Source organism: Solanum pennellii, chromosome 4 (genome assembly GCF_001406875.1).
Source record: "Solanum pennellii chromosome 4, SPENNV200".
NCBI classification, from domain to species: Eukaryota; Viridiplantae; Streptophyta; class Magnoliopsida; order Solanales; family Solanaceae; genus Solanum; species Solanum pennellii.
This window is the reverse complement of record NC_028640.1, coordinates 54,866,242-54,887,853: the sequence shown is the minus strand read 5'-3', so window position 1 is coordinate 54,887,853 and position 21,612 is coordinate 54,866,242. Positions and strand designations below refer to the sequence as shown.

The 21,612-nt window shown below is 36.2% G+C and overlaps 1 protein-coding gene across 2 annotated transcripts in view; it reads left to right on the top strand.

The window, feature by feature from the left end:
* Positions 1–4,012: 4,012 nt before the first annotated feature.
* Positions 4,013–21,612, top strand: part of LOC107017879 (protein CHROMATIN REMODELING 20) — a 45,654-nt gene continuing 28,054 nt past the window's right edge. For both annotated transcript variants that reach the window (XM_015218160.2, XM_015218158.2), the window contains exons 1-13: positions 4,013–4,316; positions 4,405–4,467; positions 4,577–4,672; positions 4,784–4,876; positions 7,399–7,589; positions 7,679–7,931; positions 13,441–13,554; positions 13,817–13,900; positions 14,780–15,274; positions 15,611–15,900; positions 16,553–16,643; positions 16,722–16,937; positions 19,198–19,317. In XM_015218160.2, the coding sequence (XP_015073646.1) occupies positions 4,161–4,316; positions 4,405–4,467; positions 4,577–4,672; positions 4,784–4,876; positions 7,399–7,589; positions 7,679–7,931; positions 13,441–13,554; positions 13,817–13,900; positions 14,780–15,274; positions 15,611–15,900; positions 16,553–16,643; positions 16,722–16,937; positions 19,198–19,317 (2,262 nt within the window). In that variant the 5' untranslated portion in view covers positions 4,013–4,160. The remainder of the gene's footprint in view (positions 4,317–4,404; positions 4,468–4,576; positions 4,673–4,783; positions 4,877–7,398; positions 7,590–7,678; positions 7,932–13,440; positions 13,555–13,816; positions 13,901–14,779; positions 15,275–15,610; positions 15,901–16,552; positions 16,644–16,721; positions 16,938–19,197; positions 19,318–21,612) is intronic.

Genomic DNA, 21,612 nt, shown 5'->3' with positions numbered 1-21,612 from the left:
TGTTGCATACCATATAATGACCCATACAAATCACCATGTGCTAAATGTGAACGATTTAATCATGAAACAATTTTTTTTGTTAATCGGCTATCCAAAATGATGGGGTACCGGACGAGGAGAAAGAAATAATAATGGATGTGGTTGTGGTAAATGATTTGGAAACTTAGGTGATTTTGAATGCAGTGGCACATGACGTGGAGTTGCAGTAGTTGCCAATATTGCGCAAGAAACCGGATAAAATGGTAAGACAAAGGAAGATATGAATGCTTAGATGACATTATCAAATGACCAATGAAGTACACTTTTGTTTATGCTTAATTCCCATAATAAGAACCATGCAAAATTGATAGGTAATGTTCTTGGAATTCGTTGGATTGTCGATACAGGGGAATCTCACCTTATGAGTGGCGATGCTCATTTATGAAATGACTTATGTAATGTGCCATCATATTTGGTTAGTCTACCAAATGGTTCCACAACTGTTGCTTCGAAAATGGGAATTGTTATACTCACAAACCAAATGAAATCACACCATGTTCTTTTTGTACCTCAATTAAACTGCAATTTGATTTCTGTGTCTGAGCTCATGATTGAAAATAATTATTCAGTCATATTTTCTGATAAGCTTTGTGTGATACATGATCGAACTTTGAGAATAGTGATTGGTATGGGTGAACAATGCAACACAACATATTATTTCAAGGACAAGAACAAACAAATAATTCTCATAAGGTGGATAATTTATTCATGACATCATCGGCTTGGTCATCCGTCCAATAAGATAGCTTCTCTTCTTCCTGATATTAGTAGTCATAATAGAGTAGATGAGTTGTGTAGTATCAATTTAAGAGCAAAAAAAACACGAGAATTTTTTTTCTATTGTTTAAATAAAAATGTTGATTTACTCGAATTAATTCATTGTGATGTCCCTTATCACATTTCTTCTTTTTGTGGTGCAGTGTATTTTCTTACTATTGTAGATGATCTTTCTTGTGATTTGTGGGTCTACTTAATGACCGAGAAAAGTGAGGTTAAGCACAAGATAAAATAAATATGTTCCTTGGTCATATTACTCAATTCGGATGAACGGCGAAACTTCTTAGAAGTGATAATGGTAAGGAGTTCACTTGTCTTCATTCTTTCAATGTAGAACATGGCATAGTGCATCAAACAACTTATATTGATACCCCTCAACAAAATGGACAAGTGGAACAGAAGCATCGCCATATTTTGAATATGGCACGTGCACTCCGCTTCCAAGCTAATTTGCCAATTTCATTTTGGGAGAATGTGACTTTATTGCCGTATATCTTCTTATCGAGCTTTCACTCTTATATTGAATGAAAAGACTCATTGAAAAAGAACCTTCATATAAGCCATTAAAAGTATTTGGATGTATTTGTTTTGCTCATTGTAAGTCTTTTGATAAAGATAAGTTTGGTTCTATGAGTCATTGATGCATTTTTTCTTGGATATATCCTCTTGTCAAAAGAGGATGGTGTGTATATGATTTGAAAACTGCAAATCTTTTTGTGTCTCGTGATGTCACTTTTGATGAAAAAAATCTTTTCTTGCGAGACTAATACTTTCATTGGATACTCCTATTGTGTAGGATGATTACTCAACCTTTACTGACTTAATGGGGGAGTTTTGATATTTAGCCCAACATCAATAAAAATAGTAGCGCGGAGATTGCTTCGCCCGGTCCTACTCAAGAGGAAATATGAACATAAATTCTGCTATTATAGTTATAGTAACTTCTATTATGGGTAATGTTCTTGATTGAGGACATCGGGAACATAAAGTTTCTAGTAGACTAAAAGATTATGTATGTTCTACAACTCAATGTCATGTTACTAGGTGCACAAATACCCCAAAGCGATGCTCGTCATCCCCCAATTCACAGTCCTCAGGTACGCCGTATTCTATAGCTAACTAGGTGACTTGCAATAATTTTTCTTCTAGGAACAGTTTTTTTTTGGAAGTCATGACTTAAGGTATTGAACCCATAAGATTTACTAACGTTGTACATGACCCTCTTTGATAACATGCTATGAAAGAAGAATTTGATGCGCTGAAAAAGAATGGTTCATGGACATTAGAGTTTCTTCCTCGCGGTAAGAAAATTATCGGATGTAAATGGGTATATAAAATTAAATACAATTCTAATGGTACAATTGAACGAAACAAGGCTCGACTTGTGGTTCTTGGTAACAAACAAGTGACCGACATTGATTATAACTAAACATTCGCTCATGTGGCAAAATGTTAACTATACAAATTTTCCTCAGCATTGCTGTAGCTAAAAATTAGGAGTTACATCAACTGAATGTTCATAATATATTCTTGCATGATGATTTAGATGAAGAAGTTTATATGCAACTTCCACTTGGATTTGAAACCACGACTCAAGAGAAAGTTTGTCGTCTCTGCGAATCTTTATATGGACTGTGACAAGCGCCAAGAAATTGATTTGCCAAACTCGTTATTGCTTTAAAGGCATTTGATTATGTGCAATCATATGTCGATTCTTGTTACATGTTCTTGTCTATGTCGTCGATCTAATCATTGCAAGAGACAATATTTGCATGAGTGTTTCCACATGAAAAATATTGGGCCTTTAAAATATTTTTTGGGAATAGAAGTGGCCAGAAGTCTAAGTAGTCTTTTTTTTATCAAAGAAAATATGTCCTCGATGTCTTGAGTGAATCAGGTCTTCTTGACGCCAAATTTGCCAATTTTTCAATTGAGTAGAATAACAAACTTGCATTGGACAACGATACTGATTTTGTTGAACCTGGAAATTATAGGTGATTGATCAATCGATTGATTTATTTGACCATCACTCGTTTTGAATTGTATTTCGGTTCACATATTGTCTTAGTTCATGCATCGCCCTAAGCAAAAACATTGTGAGGAAACAATAAATTTACGGGATATTTGAAGGGCAATCTAGGTCAGTGAGTTTTCATGCATCTCCATAAGGATAAACATTAACATTGGGAAGAAACACTTCATGTACTGAGATATTTAAAGGTTAATCTAGGTCATGGAGTTTTCTTGTGAGCTGATAACAACTTGCTCTTAAATGCATATTGTGATCTAATTATGCAAGTTGTCCGATGAAACGATGCTCTATAACTGGTTATGTTATCTTGTTGAGGGAATTCAACTATTTCATAGAAAACTAAAAAGCAACATACTGTCTCTCATTCTTCAACCGAAGCAGAATATTGTTTAATGGTTGTAACATTGTGTGAGTTGAAATGACTTAAGGCCTTTATTACGATCCTTTGGCATCTTTCATAAGAATTTTATTCATTTGTGTTGTGATAGTCAAGCTGCTCTTTATAATATGCAAATTCAGTTTTATATGAGCGTACAAAGCATATTAATGCCGATTGCCACTTAGTTCGTGATGAAATAACAATTGGTCACATAATAGCATCTAGTAGACATATTTACCAAGACGCTGAGAAAATAACAATTTTTGTATTCACTTCACAAGTTGGGCATTTATGATCTTCATGCTGCAACTTGTGCGGGAGTAATATGAGATTTAGTAAGAATACTATTTTAGGAAGATATATTCATTTTAGAGACTATTTTCTTATTTACAATACTTTTCTTGATAACATGTATAGGAATTTATATATAACTGTGGCTACAACCTATTCAATGAGAATTAACGTAACCAACCTTCAACAAAAACTCACATTTAACATCAACAATTTTATCAATTTTACCTCTTTAATTCTTAAATAAGATATATTCTAGAATGTTACTTGGTAATACATTTAACAAATTACTAGTAATGTAATTTTTGTAAATATATAATTATTTAATAAATTGCTTTATATAATATTGCTTAATTTGGTAAAAAAATCACTATTTGTCTAGTATTTAAGCCGTTTATACGTGTATATGGAAGAGGAAAGAAACCGGATCCACGTGTAGGGTAGAACTGGAGTAGTAAACCGCTAAATATAGATTTGAACGACGTCGTCACTGTCCAAATCATCTTTACCAAAGCCCCATTTTCTTCCATTCTTATATACTGTATACTTTCGAGGCTGCCAAATCCCAGTAACCAAGAACTGTTCTTCCCTTGTTTCGTATCGATTTTCAAAACCAAGTTCGAACACACACAAAGAGGGGAGATGGAAGATGAAGAAGAAAAACACATTGAAATGGAAGAAGAAGATGTAGAAAAGGCTTCTTCTGATCCTTCTGATGATTCGTTTATCAACGATGATGATTCAGATGATCCTATAATGGATGACGATGATGATGACAATCAACAATCGCTTCCTGAGGTTAAACATTACCGACCCATTTCGTTTTTTTCTCTTTCTAATTTTTGTTTGCTAGAGTGGTATTTTATTTTTTTGATTTGGTTTGTAGGAACCCTTAACTGATAAGGAAATTGAAGAGCTCATTGCTGAGCTTTTAGAAACTGAGAGTAAGGTATGGAATTCTGTTTTTTTTTTTTTTTGGTTTGACATTGAATTTTCTGGGTTGGACTTGTTTTAGCTTTTTTTGTTTGTTTGTTTTTGTTGGGGGTTGAATGTTATAGGCTGCAGAGGCTCAAGAGGCTTTAGAAGAAGAGTCAGTCTCTAAAGTGGAGGCTGATGTTAGAGAAGAGTTGTCACAAACTCTTAAAGGAGATGAGGTGCATTTTGGGCTTCCCTCCTTTTTTTTTTTTTTTGGTTTGATTTAATTTTTTGCAATTATATAAAACTATTACCCCCCTATCATTTACTTTGAAATTTGGTCATTTCAGTTGGAAAATGCTGTAGCTGATGAAATGGCAACCTTCAAAGAGGAGTGGGAAACTGTTCTCGATGAACTGGAGACTGAAAGTGCTCATTTATTGGTATGAATTATTCTTTATCTGTCAAATGAATTTGTTGATTTTATCTTTATGAATTAAATCAGCTTTGAGAGATGACTGCAAATAAAAGGAGCTTCACCTGCTTTGTTATCTCGAAGCTCTGGATGAACAAAAAAGGGATATCTTGTTCTTGCTAGTTCCTGTTAGAATCATGCTCGAGGATGTTTTGTTTACACTAATGTATTGGGCAATGTACTCAGGGTTGAACTTTATGAAAACAAGGTACAAAAGGATAGCATTTGCTGTTAGTTTAATTGATAGAGGAGTAGCAACATTTTTTTAATATAATAGCAATAATAATAGTAGTGGAAGTAGAGGGGTAGCGAAGAAGCGGTAGGGTAGAGAGGCACAAGTACCTTGTACCTCGTACTAGCATAGCTGTCAAGTTACTTTGTCTACTATGCTTTATGCACTTAGGAAGAGTTCTCTTCTTTTTGATAACCGTGGTGTTCGGTCCAGCTTGCACGCACCTTGACTAATAACCGGTTGGGAAGAAATCACCTAGTGTTTTTGTCTTATGGGATTTGCACCTCCGACCTCATGGTTATAACCCACTTCATTGACCACTAGGCCAGGGTTCAATTAGGAAGTATTCACCTTGTATTTTTCCACTGAAATTGAAATCCACCTGCATAGGGGTTGAGTAACCTTGCCCACAATGCTTAGGTCAACAGGAAGAACTCACCTAATGTCTTTTCTACTGAATTTGAATGTTGGTTCTTAGTTACCTACTTCCCCACGTTGTCACTCCAACTGTTCGACCGGGAGATATCACCCCTTTTGGAGGCAGTCAATTAATTTATCAACTACTTGGAAGTGGCAGTTGATATTTTGTTTATGAGTGTCATGCCAAAGTTAAACTTGGTTAATGCTGTCAGGTTTAGGAGATGCAACTGGTTTCAGTAGACTTACTGTTAGCCCTAGGTTTTGGGGTTCATTTGGGTAGTTTCTGAAATTAGATAAGCAGAAACTTGTAACAAATTTATATAGAAGGCAAAAGAGACAAATTCGTACAGGAACAACTCTCGATGGAACTGCTTCACAAGGCATAGAAAACTGGTGAAGTCATTTCAATTTCTTTTCACATATAAAAGAACTGGTGAAGTAAGTAGATGAGAACAGATGAACCAACCGGAAGAGAGTATGTCCAATCATTATGTTGTGGAATGTTTGGATTAGTTTGACTGTCAATGCCTCCATAATTAATTGGTCAGCAAAAGGTCTTTTATCAAGTGCAGTTTTCTTGCTACTTATATGACATGGCAACACCCAATTGACCTAAAAATTTATTATTCAAGCATCTTATAAACTGGAAAAGGCACAGAAGCTAGAGTTAGTTACTTAATGTATTTTGGGCCTTTTTAGAATCTCATATCACCAAGTTAGATGCTGTTTGGCTCATCATAAACTGATTGGAAGGGCCAAAGCTAAGTTACAATATGTACGGATTTTGATGTACCCTAATTTGGAATCTCTGGCTACTCAATAAATACACTGGTTTTGCTCATCATACGAGGATTCACTTCCATATTACCTATATACTATTGTAACTTTTCATATCCGTTGTCCCATATGCTGTTGACAATTAAGCTACGGTGCACTTCATTGGGAAAAGAAATAAATCATCTAGGATAAAGTTATACATAGCAATTTGGTTACCAAAAAAAACTGCTGCTTTTTTGCGTTTAAAGGAAATTGAGCTAATCAATTGAAAAAATTGGAGTTCTCTTTCCTTTTTTTGATGACAAGGGAAACCCACATCCGCTACCCTTTGGGTACGCACAGGGTGAACCCCCCGCTGCTATGCAATAGCTTAACTTTTTTTTTTCGCTTTAAGCCCCAGGGACTTGTCACTTTTTGTACTTTATGCATGTAAATCACTAGTTGGAAGTAGATATAAGCCCTTCAAAAGGAAATAAACCAGGAGACTGAATTATTAATACAGAGAAAAAGCAATGCAGTAGTTGCTGGTTCATGGGGGGATTGCTTTTGCATTGGATGTGCAGGTTCTTTATTAACCATTTCTTTTTTCTTTGTCCATGTTATAGATGGTGTAGTTCCTCTCTGCTACCTTTTTCCTTAATATCTCCAAGCAAATTCTTGCTTAACCCAAATGTCATTGAGTTCACTTGGTACATATCTTTTCCATATATAACTGGAGCCACGTTGTGCTGTTATGTTGATCATATACTCCACGTCATTTTTTTTCAACAACAACTACAACTAACCCCGTGTAATCCCACAAGTGGAATCTGGGGAGGGTAATGTGTACGGCCGCAAAACTTACCCCTACCATGTGAAGGTAGAGAGGCTGTTTTTGATGGACACCCGGCTCAAGTAAAACACAACAAAAATCAGTATGAAAAGGAAATATAATAGCTTTTTCTTTTTTACTATGTGATATAATTTTTCTTGTTATGTTGTCGTGTTGTTAGTATGCTTGATTTTTGTAGCTCTTAGTTCCAAATTCTACTTAATTAACTTGAACATGCTGATATGATTAGGAACAACTGGATGGTGCTGGAATTGAACTCCCTAGTCTCTATAAGTGGATAGAGAGTCAGGCTCCTCACGGTTGCTGCACTGAAGCATGGAAAAATAGGACTCAGTGGGTTGGTTCTGAGCTGACAAGCGACCTCACTGGAGCAATTGCTGATGCTGAGAAGTATCTTCAAATCCACAGACCTGTAAGAAGGCAAGTTACTCCACCTATCTTATTCCAGTTACTCAGTGATAAACAAGGTATGTGTTGTGACTTTGGCCGCTGGCTTTGTTATGGGGCAGGAAACATGGAAAAGTCTTGGAGGAGGGTGCCAGTGGTTTCTTGGCAAAAAAACTTGCTGGGAATGATGGCAGTGAGGCTCAGGGAGGGAGCAGTGGTGTAGATTGGGGCTCTTTTAGCAAATTATGCTCTGATAACTCTTCATCATCTATGGGTACTACTTCATTTGGCAGCAAAGATTGGTCCTCTGTTTACCTCGCTAGTACACCACAGCAAGCTGCTGAGCTAGGACTAAAATTTCCTGGAGTGGATGAGGTAAAACAATTTGATGTATTTCGTTGTGATTTGTTGAGACATGACATACCCTTATTGTATGTATTTGCATTTTAATACATGTATAACCTTCTTTAGTTAATTTTGGCCTTGCATGCCTCAATTGCACCACTATATCTCCCTGAAGTTGCGTCTGAAACTTGGCCTTCAATCTTCCTTGCCCTCTCCTACTGATTATTTTGATACCGCTCTATCTCATTGAAGTTGCCTCTGAAACATGACTTACATTCTTCCATATCCTCTTGACCACTACTACCCAATGGATGACAATGTGACAATCTCCATTACCGACACTGACCCTTTCCACTTAACACCACATGGCAGAAGGTTTCCTTTGGCACCCAAGGGTGTACCTAGTGGCCAATGAAGTGGTTAAGAAGAGGTTGTGGAGGTGAGAGGTACCTGTGGAATTAGTTGAGGTTCACCAAAGCTGGCCCGGACACCACAGTTATAAAAAAAAGAGAAAGAAACGTTGATCACAATATCCTTTCCGTTGAGCAATATAAGAAGTTATCATCTCTTGAGCTCAAAGGTATATGAGCAAAGATCTATTTATAGACGGGAATCATTGATAGCGTGCAGTCAAAGGAAACGAGGGAGAAAGGAAATAAATGTGGATTGCTGAATAATTTGGGCAGTTAGTGTGAGAAATTTATAGTGCTAGGGCTGTAAACAAGTTGAGTTGAGTAAGAAAAAACCAAGAAAAAATTTAGCTGGCTTGAGCTTGACTGAGCCAATTCTATTGAGGTTTGAGCTTGACTTGGTGCTATACGTGAACAACTCATGCTCAAGATACAAAAGAACAAACAACTCATGCTCAAGATACAAAAAAACAAACAACTCATGCTCAAGATACAGAAGAACAGAGCACCATTAGGGTGACCAACCAAGGTACAATAGTTTTTCAATCAACCACGGTAGAAGTAGAACAAAGACCAAAACTAATTATCCTCAGACCAGCTACTCTTAATAAGAATAAAAATCTCGGAATAATAGCTACACTTCTGTAATTCAAAGAGCTACCTTCTAAGAGGTATAGGAGATGGAGAAGAAAGCAAGTTGATGCTAATAGGGGACTTTGCATCAGTAAAGGAGGCATGAGAAGCTAGTGTGTAGAGTTGTCATGACGTGCAAAGGGAGGAGGAAATGGTGGTGGCCTGATGAAAGAATGTCACGGTGTTCTCCTTTTCTTATGCCTAATCCTAAATGAGCTGAGTTATTATATATCTATAGTCATTACGAGCTAGCCCTGACACCACCGTTATTATAAAAGGATGCAATGACACAGTGAGTAAGATTAGGAGCTGAGAGGTTGAGTAGAAATGGAGTGACAATTATTGTAAGATGTGCAGAAGCTTAAGATGAAAGAGATGATGCCTATAGTTAGCATTATGTTGGGTGTATAGAACTAACCAAGTGCTTTACAGTTTATATCTATGGAATCTCTTTTATTTGAAATATTTGGATAGTTTTTTTGACACTAGTAACATTGTATTTCAGTCAGTACTTAGGTAGTACTGAAAAACCATATTTACAAAAACAAGAAAAAGATTAAAGTCCTTCCAATGCTAAACTAGGAACTAGATGGACCCTAAACCATCTATGATCGACTCAGTCTCATTGGAGTGATATAGGATATCTTGATTGTGATATTGAAGCAAGATTGTAATTGAACAAAATTTTGAAGTCAAATAGGCCTATATGTCATTCAACTTGAAATTGGTAATTTGAGGCTTGGGATTGGTTGTATCCATATTCTAGCAGTTCAAGCTTTAAACCTTATGGGTTGAGCAAGCTTGAGGAGCCTGTCATTGGACGTTGGCAATTTACACCTCTAATATGAAATAACTTCTTGAAGGGACAGTGGATAGTTTGCAAGTATGAAAATGATTTGAGACATAATATGTAAAGAACAAGGAACCGACATGATTACTAATAAAAAAGAAGCACAAATATTCCTACATTGTAAAATTATGGAAGAGCTTTGGAGAATGTTCATTAACCTTAACAGGAATATCTGGACAATGCCTGGATGGGTCATTGATGTTCTACACAGTTGGGAGGAAGCCGGTTCTCATGGAATTGACAGGTATAGATGGAGAGCTGTCCCAGCTAGTGTTTGGTGGACAATTTTGAAAGAAAGAAATTCCAGATGCTTTGAGGCTGTGGGCAACTCTTTGCATAAGATCAAGTTGAATTGTCTCTTGATTTTTTGAATTTTTGGTGTAAGCTGACCTACTCAGAAGAATTTGTTGATATTATTGATGTTCTGAGTAGCATTTAGGATGACAGTTTATCTTTTAATAGCTGAAGTGCATTTGTAATATGGTTTTAGTACAGCCTACGTGCTGTTTGTCTGTTAATACACAGAACTTGCCGGTTTCAACTTCCAAAAACAAGAAAAAAAAAGCACTAATATGGGAAAAACTTTAATTTGGTGATCTCTAGCAATTAAGAGTATAACAAAGTTATTTTGTCAAAAAACAGAATATAAAAAAGTTATTGTAGGCTTGTCATTAAATCAACAAAAAGTTACTGAAAGTTAAAAGTTAGTTGAACCTGTTTATTCTTTTCAAGACATCAGCAAAGTTCAGACATATTCAGAAATGAATATACTTTCTTGTAAGGGATTTACATGAATAATCTTTTAATATATTTATGTTAATTAATAATTTCTTTAATGTATTTTTAGTTTTTTTAAACTATATAATCAATTTGATACGATTTTTTTAGGAAAGTATTTGACTATTTTTGTTTGTAAAAAATTACGACCAAGTCTTTTTTGTTTTATTAGAGTTTGAAAAAGGAATGTCCTTTCTTATAGTTATAGGTAGAGCTATATTTATAGTAATTATGACGAAAAAGCCTTTGGTTTTGCCTACAAAGATGCCATCCTTGATCCCATTCCTTCCATGCTGAACTGCCTCTTTTCGTCATTCGATGATTCCACCTTCCCTTTCTACAAAATACGTAGGTGCGCCCTCTTTTCGAATAACTAAATTAAAAAGACCAATCAAAAACCCTATCTAAGTAACGAGTTTATTCGATTCATTCCCTAAATGCCATAAAAGCTATGTACAAAGGAACCGTCATAGTTTAGAGAATAGTGGTAGAAGGTATACTTGAGTTGCTATAATTGTTGACTTAAACTGGGATCATCTTGTAATTACCCTATTTATGATTGAGCTAACTAACAATACACAGTATGAGATTACATGGCCTATGGTACTTGCGGATGATATTGTGCTAATTGGCGAAGCTAGCGAGAGTGTTGACATTTAGCTCATACTTGGGTATCCTAGTTATATATGAGTTAGCTAATAATATACAAGATGAGATCCCATAATATGCTATTTTCAAATGATATTGTGCTTATTGGCAAAACTAGAAAGATTGTTAACCAATAATTCAAATATGGAGATGTACTAAAGAGAGCAAAGGTTATAGAATAGGTAGAAGTAAAACTATATGCACTGCAAATTTATTCGGGATAAGAAAAGTAATTTGTGTCGAGAGTCGAGACAAGCCCGAAGCTGGGTGCCTAAATGCAAACTAATTCAGATACCTAGGCTTGACATTCCAAGATGAAGATATTACACAAGTAAAATAGGATGGTACCTGAGTGCTAGGTAACACACAAATAAGACTAACAATGTTTTGCTAGTGAATATTGGTTTTATAAAGTTCAAATACCCACAAGACGAGTGTCACAAAAATGTGAATATTAATATAGATGTATGGTCATTACAAGATAAGGCTTAAAATGACCACATTTTGCAACAGGTGTAGGTAGCACACGTAAAGGAGGAAGTGAGTGTTTCCCAAATGGCATGTCCTACATCAACCTCTGGATGCATTGTTTTTGTATAGGTGAAATAATGATAATTAAATGTGTTAGGAAGGGGCAAGTCAGACCTAAAACAACATGGAAACATGTTTTCATGAAGGACCCACCATCTCTTGTAACCATGTGGATCTAACTTAAAATAGAGCATAATGAAAGTGAAAGATCTATATAGCTATTCTAATTAATTGGGATTACGTTTTAGTTATGTTAGTATCTTTGCTTTAGCTCCAATGTTCAGTAGGAGACTTTTGGTCCATTCATGTTAGTACACTTACTTATGGTCCAATGTTTACTTGGAGCCTTTTGGTCTTGTCAGAGTTTTATATGCTAGTTGAGATATAGAAAACTTTTAGTGTCACATAAGCTAATTTTTTAGCGACGAAACAGTAAGGATTCATATAGCCAACCCCAACTTGTTTGGGATTGAGGCGTAGTAGTAGCTGTTTTGTTGTAATATTTCTCCTAAACTCGAGAGTCTCAGAAAGATAGTGGTGTAGAAAACAGGGTAATAGATTGTAGAAAAGGATTTAAAATAACACTCTTGAGGGGGGTTGTTCACTTTTATCATAAAGCAAGTAAAGATTGAATGCTAAGCAGCCGTTTGCTTTACGTGGATAAGGGATTTCTGGGATAGATATTTCTTTCAGCGTTTGGTTAAGCCTTTTAGTCTGGTATAAGCAATCCTAGTACTATCTGTACCACAGAAAACAATCTCACTGAACTAATCTTGGATAAAACAACAAAATTTACATCATAAAAAACAACAAAAATAAATAACAACAATGCTCTTTTCCAAAACTCTTCTACAAAGTCTCTCAAGGAAGCCAAGTTTGTCTTATGTCTACACTTTTGTAAAACCAAACACATGTTCGATATTGTATCCGGTATATCCAGTTTTACTCCAATGAACCAAACATCTACTAATAAAAACTTTTCTGATAGATAATACTTCCATTATTTAATCCCCACATCCTAATCCTAGTATAGCTTGTTCAACAGTCAATGATCCTTATGTGGCACATTTCGTTTTTTGGGAGCCAAAACGGTTTAAGTTTCACCAGGAATTTATGCATGAAATCTTCAATATTTTTGAAATAAAATTTGTATATTTATAAACTACGTAAAAAGTATAGGTCACCATCATTGACAATTCAGAATAATTTGAAAGATATATGAAAAATTTACGGTCTATCGTCAAAGATAGACTTGTTGGAATCTCGAAATCTGAAAAGTGCCATAAATTGGGACAGAGAGAGTATAATCTATAACAAGGCAAATGTTGTCCATTTAATCTGTGAATTTTCCAAAATTTGTATTTTTTCTTTGAAGTTATTCTATTTACTTTGGGATGGATGCTTGGTGCTAATGTGCTTTTGCCCTTTGCTTTTCATAATTGTCAAGTGGGCATTATGATATTATTTCCTGATTCTTACCAGTGTTGTGGCAAGTATACTGTAAACTTACAATGGTATTCTTGATCACAAAAAATATTCACATGGTATCCTATATTCGAGAAACTTTTTGCCGCATTATAACAGTACTGTGTTTTTATATGCCGTCGTTTACTTCAGAGGATCTTTGTTTTGATTTGTCTAGGAGACTACTTAAAAATTATCAGTTATCTTATATGCAATCGAATCTCAGGTTGAGGAGATTGATGATATTGAAGACAGTTCTGGTGATCCATTTGTTGCGGATGCCATTGCAAATGAAAGAGAGTTAAATCTTTCTGAAGAGCAGAAGAGGAAGTTTAAGAAGGTCTGTGCATGGTATATTCTAGTTCTTTTCTTTGACATTGACACTTCATTTCTTGAAAATATGGAGCCGGATCATTGCATTTTTATTTTATTTTATCTTTTTTTCTCCAAACATGTTCTTTCCTTTTTCTTTTAATTAAAGAGTTCAATGTATGTTTGTGTCTTAATTCAAATTTTCAGCTGATGAGAGGTAACTTCTGATGTTGTCTCTGGGCTGTTGATTCCATTGTTAACAATTCTTATTTTACTTTTCTGTCTTCCAGGTTAAAGAGGAAGATGATCTAAAAACTGATCTGAAGCTTAGGAGATGTTTGAAACAGAGAAGACACAAGAACAGACAGAAATTGGTAATTGCATGCTTTAAACCATCTTTTTAGTTTCTCATATGTTTCTAGAAGTGTATCATCTGGGAAGGGCTTGAACCATTGCACTTGAGTGTGAACTATTATGAGCAAAAGATCTGACCTCTGGAAATTCACTACTTCCATGGAGGGAGCCGACAGACTTCACATCGCCGCCCATTTTTTTTTTTTGCCATGAATGGTGCTTAAGTTTCACTCACCCAGCCAGCCTACCCATATTCACAACAAAAGTCCGATAGTGTCCTCTGTGCCCAGAGCATCCCCATTGTGTTATCCGTGAATTAATCACATCAACACAAATCAATGGCAATAACTATTTTTTTTCAATAATCAACAAAAACCAGACTCGTATAATCAGTTCTGGATCTTCAAGACTGACTAGTGAAAGCATAACTTCAGAAATATGTTCCAAAAATTATAAAAGGGGCCTAGTGTTTTCTTTATTAAGAAAAGGATAGAAGAATGAGAAGATAAAAGTTCTGAAGAGTAGCTATCGTTGTGTACCTGTCATAATTGGATAAAGGAAAAAGGTTGAATGTTAACCTGAACTTTGTGTTACTCATTTGAGTCTGTATAGGAAATGTATGTAAGTGGTGTGCTATCCAAAATTGCATTGTTCTGATTATATATGACTACGGTACCAAAGAACTATCAAGGTCTTCTTGTTCACTGTGTACCTTAAGTTTTCTTCTTCAGGCAGTAATGTTGATGAAGTTCACAACGGTTATGCAAAATCTTCTATCAAGTCAGAAAAGTAGTTTGATTGCACAAGCTTGGCTGTTTAATTTTCTTCGACCCATTCATATTTATTGGATTTTCCTATTTTATATTCTACTTCATTTGGTACTCTGTTATGTCAACCAGGAGGAGATACAGGAAGATACAACAGATGTCACTACTGGTTATTTATCTCAAGATTTTGGCTTTGACAAGAAAGAGTATTCCACCGTTGATGATGGGGATGCGCCAAAAAGCAATGAAGTTACATCGGTTATTGATGCCACAGTTTCAAAACATGAAATTGATGCTGAGGCCAAAGGATTGAAACTTTTACACAACTTCGAAGAGATGGAGCCTCAAAGTAAAAAGGCTCGGATCATTATACCAGATAGTGATGAGGAGGATCTTCCTGGGAAAATGTTGTCTCCTACATGTAGTTTGAGCGAGACAGAAGATCAATCAAATGCACAAAGAGATGGAGATAATGTGCTTCCAGTTAGTTCCCTTCCTGTATGCAATGAGAAGCAAAATTTTCGCTGCACTGCTTGTGATAAAGTGGCTATTGAAGTCCATGCACATCCTCTTTTGAGAGTTGTCCTTTGCCTGGACTGCAAAACTTCAATGAAAACAAAGATGCAGGTAAGTTGTAACCATCCTTGCTTAGTTAGAATAAAGATAGCATAGTAGAGCTATTTTTTCAAAATGCTATTAACACATAAATTGCATAATTTCTTTTTCCTATCAATTTTTTTATGCAATCTATGTGTTAATAGCATTTTTGGAATTTTTTTTAGCTGCGTTTCTGTTTAGACGCATTAAGAGATTGCTATTGTGTTGGATATTTGCAATCAGGGATATGCATGTCATTACCTGTTATTTTTTTACTAATGTTGGTTGACTTTAAATTCAGTCAATAACTAGATGTGATTCACAGTGGTCTGTTTCTCTCACTCTACATCTTGTTACATTGTACAGGATGTTGATTGCTCAGAGTGCTACTGCAGATGGTGTGGGCGTTGCAGCGATCTGTTAAGCTGTAAATCATGCAAAAGGTTATTTTGTAGTGTGTGTATAAGGAGGAACCTTGGTGAAGAAATTTTATCAGGAATTAAAACATCTGGGTGGCAATGCTGCTGTTGCTCCCCAAGTATCCTGCTTCCGTTGGTTTCAGTGTTGGAGAAGATCATGGAGTCTCAAGGTTTGGTAGATTCAAATACAGACACGGATTCAGATAACTCAGATGCTGATATCAACGGGCATAAAAGGTACACCATGTACTTAATAATTATGTCAATGTGTATCCCTACATCATTAAGTTGCATATCTTTAGAATTTGCCCTAATTTTGTGTATTTTTGCATGATTAAGGCAATCAATTAAGCTCATACAGCATGTGTGCCCGATCGAGCTACTCTTAGTTTATTAATAATACAAAAGAAGTTTGCATTCTCTAGATAAATAGATTTTATTTTAAGCAGTTTCACCCATGTTTTGGAAAATGCTGTGTCTCATTCTAATTGAGAAGTGTTGTGGCGAGGGAGTATTAATGCTTAATGTGTTTGCTGTTTTCCTATTCTCTTTTTCCGTGGTCGTTGATGACACCAATGAGAGTTTTTCTGGAGCATTTTGTTGCACAATTAGTTTGAAAAAAAAGGGTATTTTCTGCCTCATATATGGAGGTCCAATTCTGTTGCACCCAAATGGACTTAATGATTTTATATTTGTATTTATGCTCTATAATGGTTGATGAGCCTCCTCATTTTTTTTGAAATTAGCAATGTTAAAGTTGATGAACCTCCTTTTTTTCCAGCGCGTTTACCATTTTCATCTCTGTGTTACAAAATAGACTGAAAATAATGGAAGGACTGTGTTTCTTAATATAATAAAATAATGGAAGGACTATATTTTCTTGAAGCAGCACCAAGAGAAGGCCTAAAAAGAAAATTAGAAGAATCCTGGATGATACTGAGTTAGGGGAGGAGACAAAAAGGAAGATTGCAATTGAAAAGGTAAAATTCCTAGCAATTACATTTTTTCCTGTCAACACTTGCTTCTTAAGGCATCTGTTAATGCCCGTATACTTTCAGGAACGCCAAGAACGCCTCAAATCTCTGGGAGCAAAATTTTCAAGCAAGACTATGTTCATGGATTCTGGGGGTTGTAGCAAAAGCTCGTATGAAACTGGTAGCTTGGAAATGCTTGGTGATATTCAAACTGGTTACATAGTTAATGTGGTGAGGGAGGAAGGGGAAGAGGCTGTCAGGATTCCACGCAGTATCTCCGCAAAACTAAAATCTCACCAGGTCTTGTTCTATGCAGTTGTTGATCTCGTGTTTATTAGTTTCTTGCCCTCTCAAGTAGTATACTGATTTCACATCATGACAATTTTGATATTTTGAACTTGTGAGTAGTACTTTAATCTGTTGCAAGAATAAGAAAGTTGACCCTGTTTTTCCCTCTTTCCTTCATCACTAAGATCTTCTCTATCTCATTCATGTCTATCTTTTGTCATTTCTTTACATAAAGAAGACAACATTTCACTTTTGGTATCTACCTAGCTTATTCATCTAAAGGTTGTCTAGCCTTTGAACATGTCACCCTAAGGGCACTTAAATTCTGAGATTTGTTAAAGTCATCCTCCTCTTTTATGATTCTAGGCCCTGAAAAGAAAAGGCTTCTTAGGATGTGTACTCGAGGAACAAGGGTTGTTTGTTTTGTTAAACTGAATTGCTTTGTTATTTTATTGAACAAATTTATGTTTGCATAACCTTCTCTTCATAATTTCTGAGCGGCACAGTGAACCTCTGGCACCAAGGAACCCTCAATAATTACTCTGAAGCAATACAATACACTTCTCCAAAAAACTTATCAACAATTTCATACAAATTGCCCTCCTGGTAATGCCAGAAACACCATTCCGATTGCAAATCCCTGGTCAACCCTTTGTTACATGAGCTCTTCATTTGTCTTGAAGTACTCATACTGAGCAAGCATATCATTTCAAACTATAGTAACTATAAAATATTCAAAGGTACATAGTCGGTACATGTAGCTGCAGGTTGACCTGTGCCGAAGTTCATGTAATTTAGGACACCCAATTTATACTATATAGAAAACAATGATGAAGCTCCTTGGTCTTCTGTTCTTTATTTGCTAAATGCTACATTATTCAGACCCTTCACTTTGATGAGGAGCACTTCTGACATGATCCTATTCCATTGGGATCTTTGGCAGATCCTAGAACTAGTACAAATTTTGTGTTAGATTCAGTCGAGGTCTCGGTGAGTTTGATCCTTCACGGGCAAAGAAATTGAAAAAACGTAAGATAGAATAATTGGTAAAAAAGTATTATACCTATTTGCATATCTTGTCTACACCTAATTAATCTCTGGCAAATCGTTCTTACTTTTGGCATAAAAAACTTCTACTTCAACGATAGCCAAGGTTGGAATCTGAAAAGATCCATGGCAGAGATAAACAACCATCTTATGGTGTAGTAGGAGGAAGGGGGAGGGGATGGGGGTGGGAAGAAGATAGAGAGACTACTTTGAATGTGAAAATCACAAAACCAAAGCAACTGAAAGATTTTGCTATTTTGGGACAGTGGGTATGTTGCATGGTGGCTGGAAATTTTCTATATTACTGTCGTGTTTTGTTTAACTGGCTTTTTACCAAGTAAAGATAGTTTTTCTTGTTTTTTCCAGATAATTAGAAAAGTGACATGTCTCCATTACTTTAGTAATACTAGTTATACCCAAGTTGAACTCAAATAATTTCATACATTTGCTTAGGCAAATCTTTTGTACCCGTATCCAGTACTTTCTATGTACTTGTGAAATTGTTAAACCAAATTTGACATCTCACAAGGATCATAATTTGACATTTTTCATAAAAAGAAAAAGAAAATTTGGCACCAGCACCCAGGTCCATTAAACGTAGGATAAAAGCAAAGATATATAAAACAGTGGAAAAGAAGTTGGCATATGATGTACATCTTTTCTGATTCAGTCATTTTCTCATTTTTGTCCTTCTTCTGTATGCTGATCCAGCAGATATCAATCAATCAACTAGCTGCAAGTTTCTACATGGAATCAGAAAGGTTTTGCATGCATTGTTTCAGTTTTCTATAAGTTCAGTTCCACTCTGTCATCACTTCTATATTTACTCAACATCTGCCAACCTCTGGTGTATGTTGTTTTAATCATATAACTAGGAGAACCTGTTTACTGTGTGTTGAGTGCTGACTGCTAGATTATACATTGATGCCTATAGATGGATGGATGGTGGCTGTTGACTCTGAGTCAGAATCTTACATATTCAGTTAGTAGATTTGCCTTGATTCATTATATGAATCACTAGAAAATGGACTGAGATTTCATCTTACTTTCCTAATTTAATGTAAGTAGAGTCTTGTTGATTGCATTATGTAGCTGTACCCGAAATGCAGTATTGGTCTGTTATCATCCAAACTCATTATTTGGCTCTTGGTTCTGTATCTAGTGTTATGTGTACTAAAGAAATTTCTGATAGTGTAACTATTGGTGACTCTCTTTGTCATTGTAGGTTGCTGGGATTCGATTTATGTGGGAAAATATTATTCAATCTATCAGGAAAGTCAAGGCTGGGGATAAAGGTCTTGGTTGCATCCTAGCTCATACTATGGGTCTAGGTAAAACGTTTCAGGTATTATTTGGCTGAATTACATGATAACATTGCTGTGCAGTGTTTTTTTTCCTGATTCTGACTAACTTATCATTTTGTTTCCTAAGAGTACTAAACTTTTGGAAGTTCTCATTGTCTGTGTCATTGTATATGGATTTTAACACTTCCTGGTTCCACATAGTTTGGGAAAGGGTTAAAATGCCCTTTATTTTTGGTTTAACTTTATGTACCATTGGTCCTTTTATTACTCATCAGGGTCAAAATGCCCTTAACGTATTGATAATGGTTTTAAAATGCTCCTTCTACCAATTGTATCAAAATTGCCCTTTATGTCTTCTTTAGATTTACAAATGCCCTCTTTTAACAGAATTATGACATGGGACTAGTGGGTATTTTAATAAACCAAGTGGCATTAGGCATCAAAAATTTGAAGAACCAAAGCAAGGCTCTAAAGCTGAAATGGTTGTGGAGATATGCTCATGAACCACACTCGATGTGGAGCAAGGTGATTAAACTGAAGTACGAAGAGATGGATTCATGGTTCACCAAGGAAGCAACCAATCCCTATGGTGTTACTGTTTGGAGATCAATTAGGAACTGATGGCCTTTCCTAAGGAATCATACTACTATAACAGTACACAATGGTGTCAGGACACAATTCTGGAAAGATAGATGGCTTGGTAATCAAAATTTGTCGGAGAGATCTTCCCTGACATCTTTGACTTAACACTGCAAAAAGACAGAACAGTGGCTGAAATGTGGTCTCCCCAATGTTGGGATCTATCTCTCAGAAGAAATTTAAATGACTGGGAAGTTTGTAGATTAGTTGAATTCTTTAAAAGGTTGGAATCATTTCAAGATTTGAAGGAAGGAGAGGACTGCCTACGGTGGACAGAGCACAACAAAGGAAGATACAAAGTGAGCTCAGGTTACAAGGTCATGAACAGGGCTCCTCTAACCCTCAATTGGAATAATGACGTGTCCAGTTCTATAGCTTGCTACCAGGCACGATTACCAAGACAAACTTCTAGAGGTCCCTTCTGGGCCCTAAAAGCCCCTTCTCCGACGATCTTCTATTGTCGGAATCCTTTTTCCACCTTTTGACTTCCAAATCATTTCTTTCTTTCTCCCTTTCTCTCAAAACATCCACCATGGCAGATGATACCATCTACTTCACGGTGGGTTTCAAATCCTATGACATCGCAAGGGTAGTCTCCAAAGCAGAAACTTGGTATGACTGGGTAGAGAGAGGGCGAAATAGAGTGACAAGAATTACTGTGAGCCAGAAGACAATGGAGTGGCTTGTCTATGCCCTTACGGAAGCTTCGAAGGGCCAAGGCAACTCTGTTCGTAGATGGAAGATATGGGATCACTCCACAAAATTTTTCTGCTCAAAGAATTTCAATAAAGATGGAAGGTATATTAGCATCATAAAAACACAGGGAAAGAGGAGAGCCGTCATCTTTATTCCAGAGTGGTCTTTAAATTCTGGTTGGATGGACATATCAACTAAAATAACCCGATTCATTAATGCAAAGGCCCAAAAGATATCTAAGTTGGTTCACAGGTAAAAGGGGAGGGCTTATTGTATTCTGATTCTGTCAAGAATAATAAATGGACAACAAGAGAAATAAATGCTGCAAAGATTCAACAAAAAGGAAACTTTATTATCTCTGAGACCACAACAGAGAGTCAGAACGAACTTCTAGAAAAAGTGTGGTCGAAAGTCTGCCGGAGGAGATCCCCGATGTCACTCTGTCGGATGTTCGTTGGTGGGCTGTGAGCTCATGGAAACATTATCACGACAGCAACATAATGAGCTCGGTCACAACAGATTTCTCTTTGAGTTCCCAAATAAAATCGATGCAGACCATACTATCAGTGGGTAATGGTTCTGGAAATCTCATAAATTTTCTCTGGAATGGTGATCGCCGACCTCAACCGCCACATCTGAAAGGTTGAACCAAGTATGGATTAGGGTAGTGGGCATACCCCTTCAACTTTGGTCCCAAAAAGTTATCCGTGAGATCGGAATCTTTTGTGGTGGTTGGATTCAAATTGAGGAAGAAACTGAGTTGCGAAATCATCTTAAATGGGCGAGATTGAAGATAAGAGGAGATGGAGACGATGTTTCGAGTTTTGTAGAACTGGTACACAAAGGGTTGTTGACCTTCAAGGTACAAATGTGGGTAGAGGCGCCGGCCAGAATCATCTCCGGCGGGGGCAGAGTAGTGATTTTGGAGGACCAGCGGTCTATTGAAAGCATCGACCCTAAGGTGAATGAAATTTTTTTTTAGGTTTTACAGGAGTGTCAGG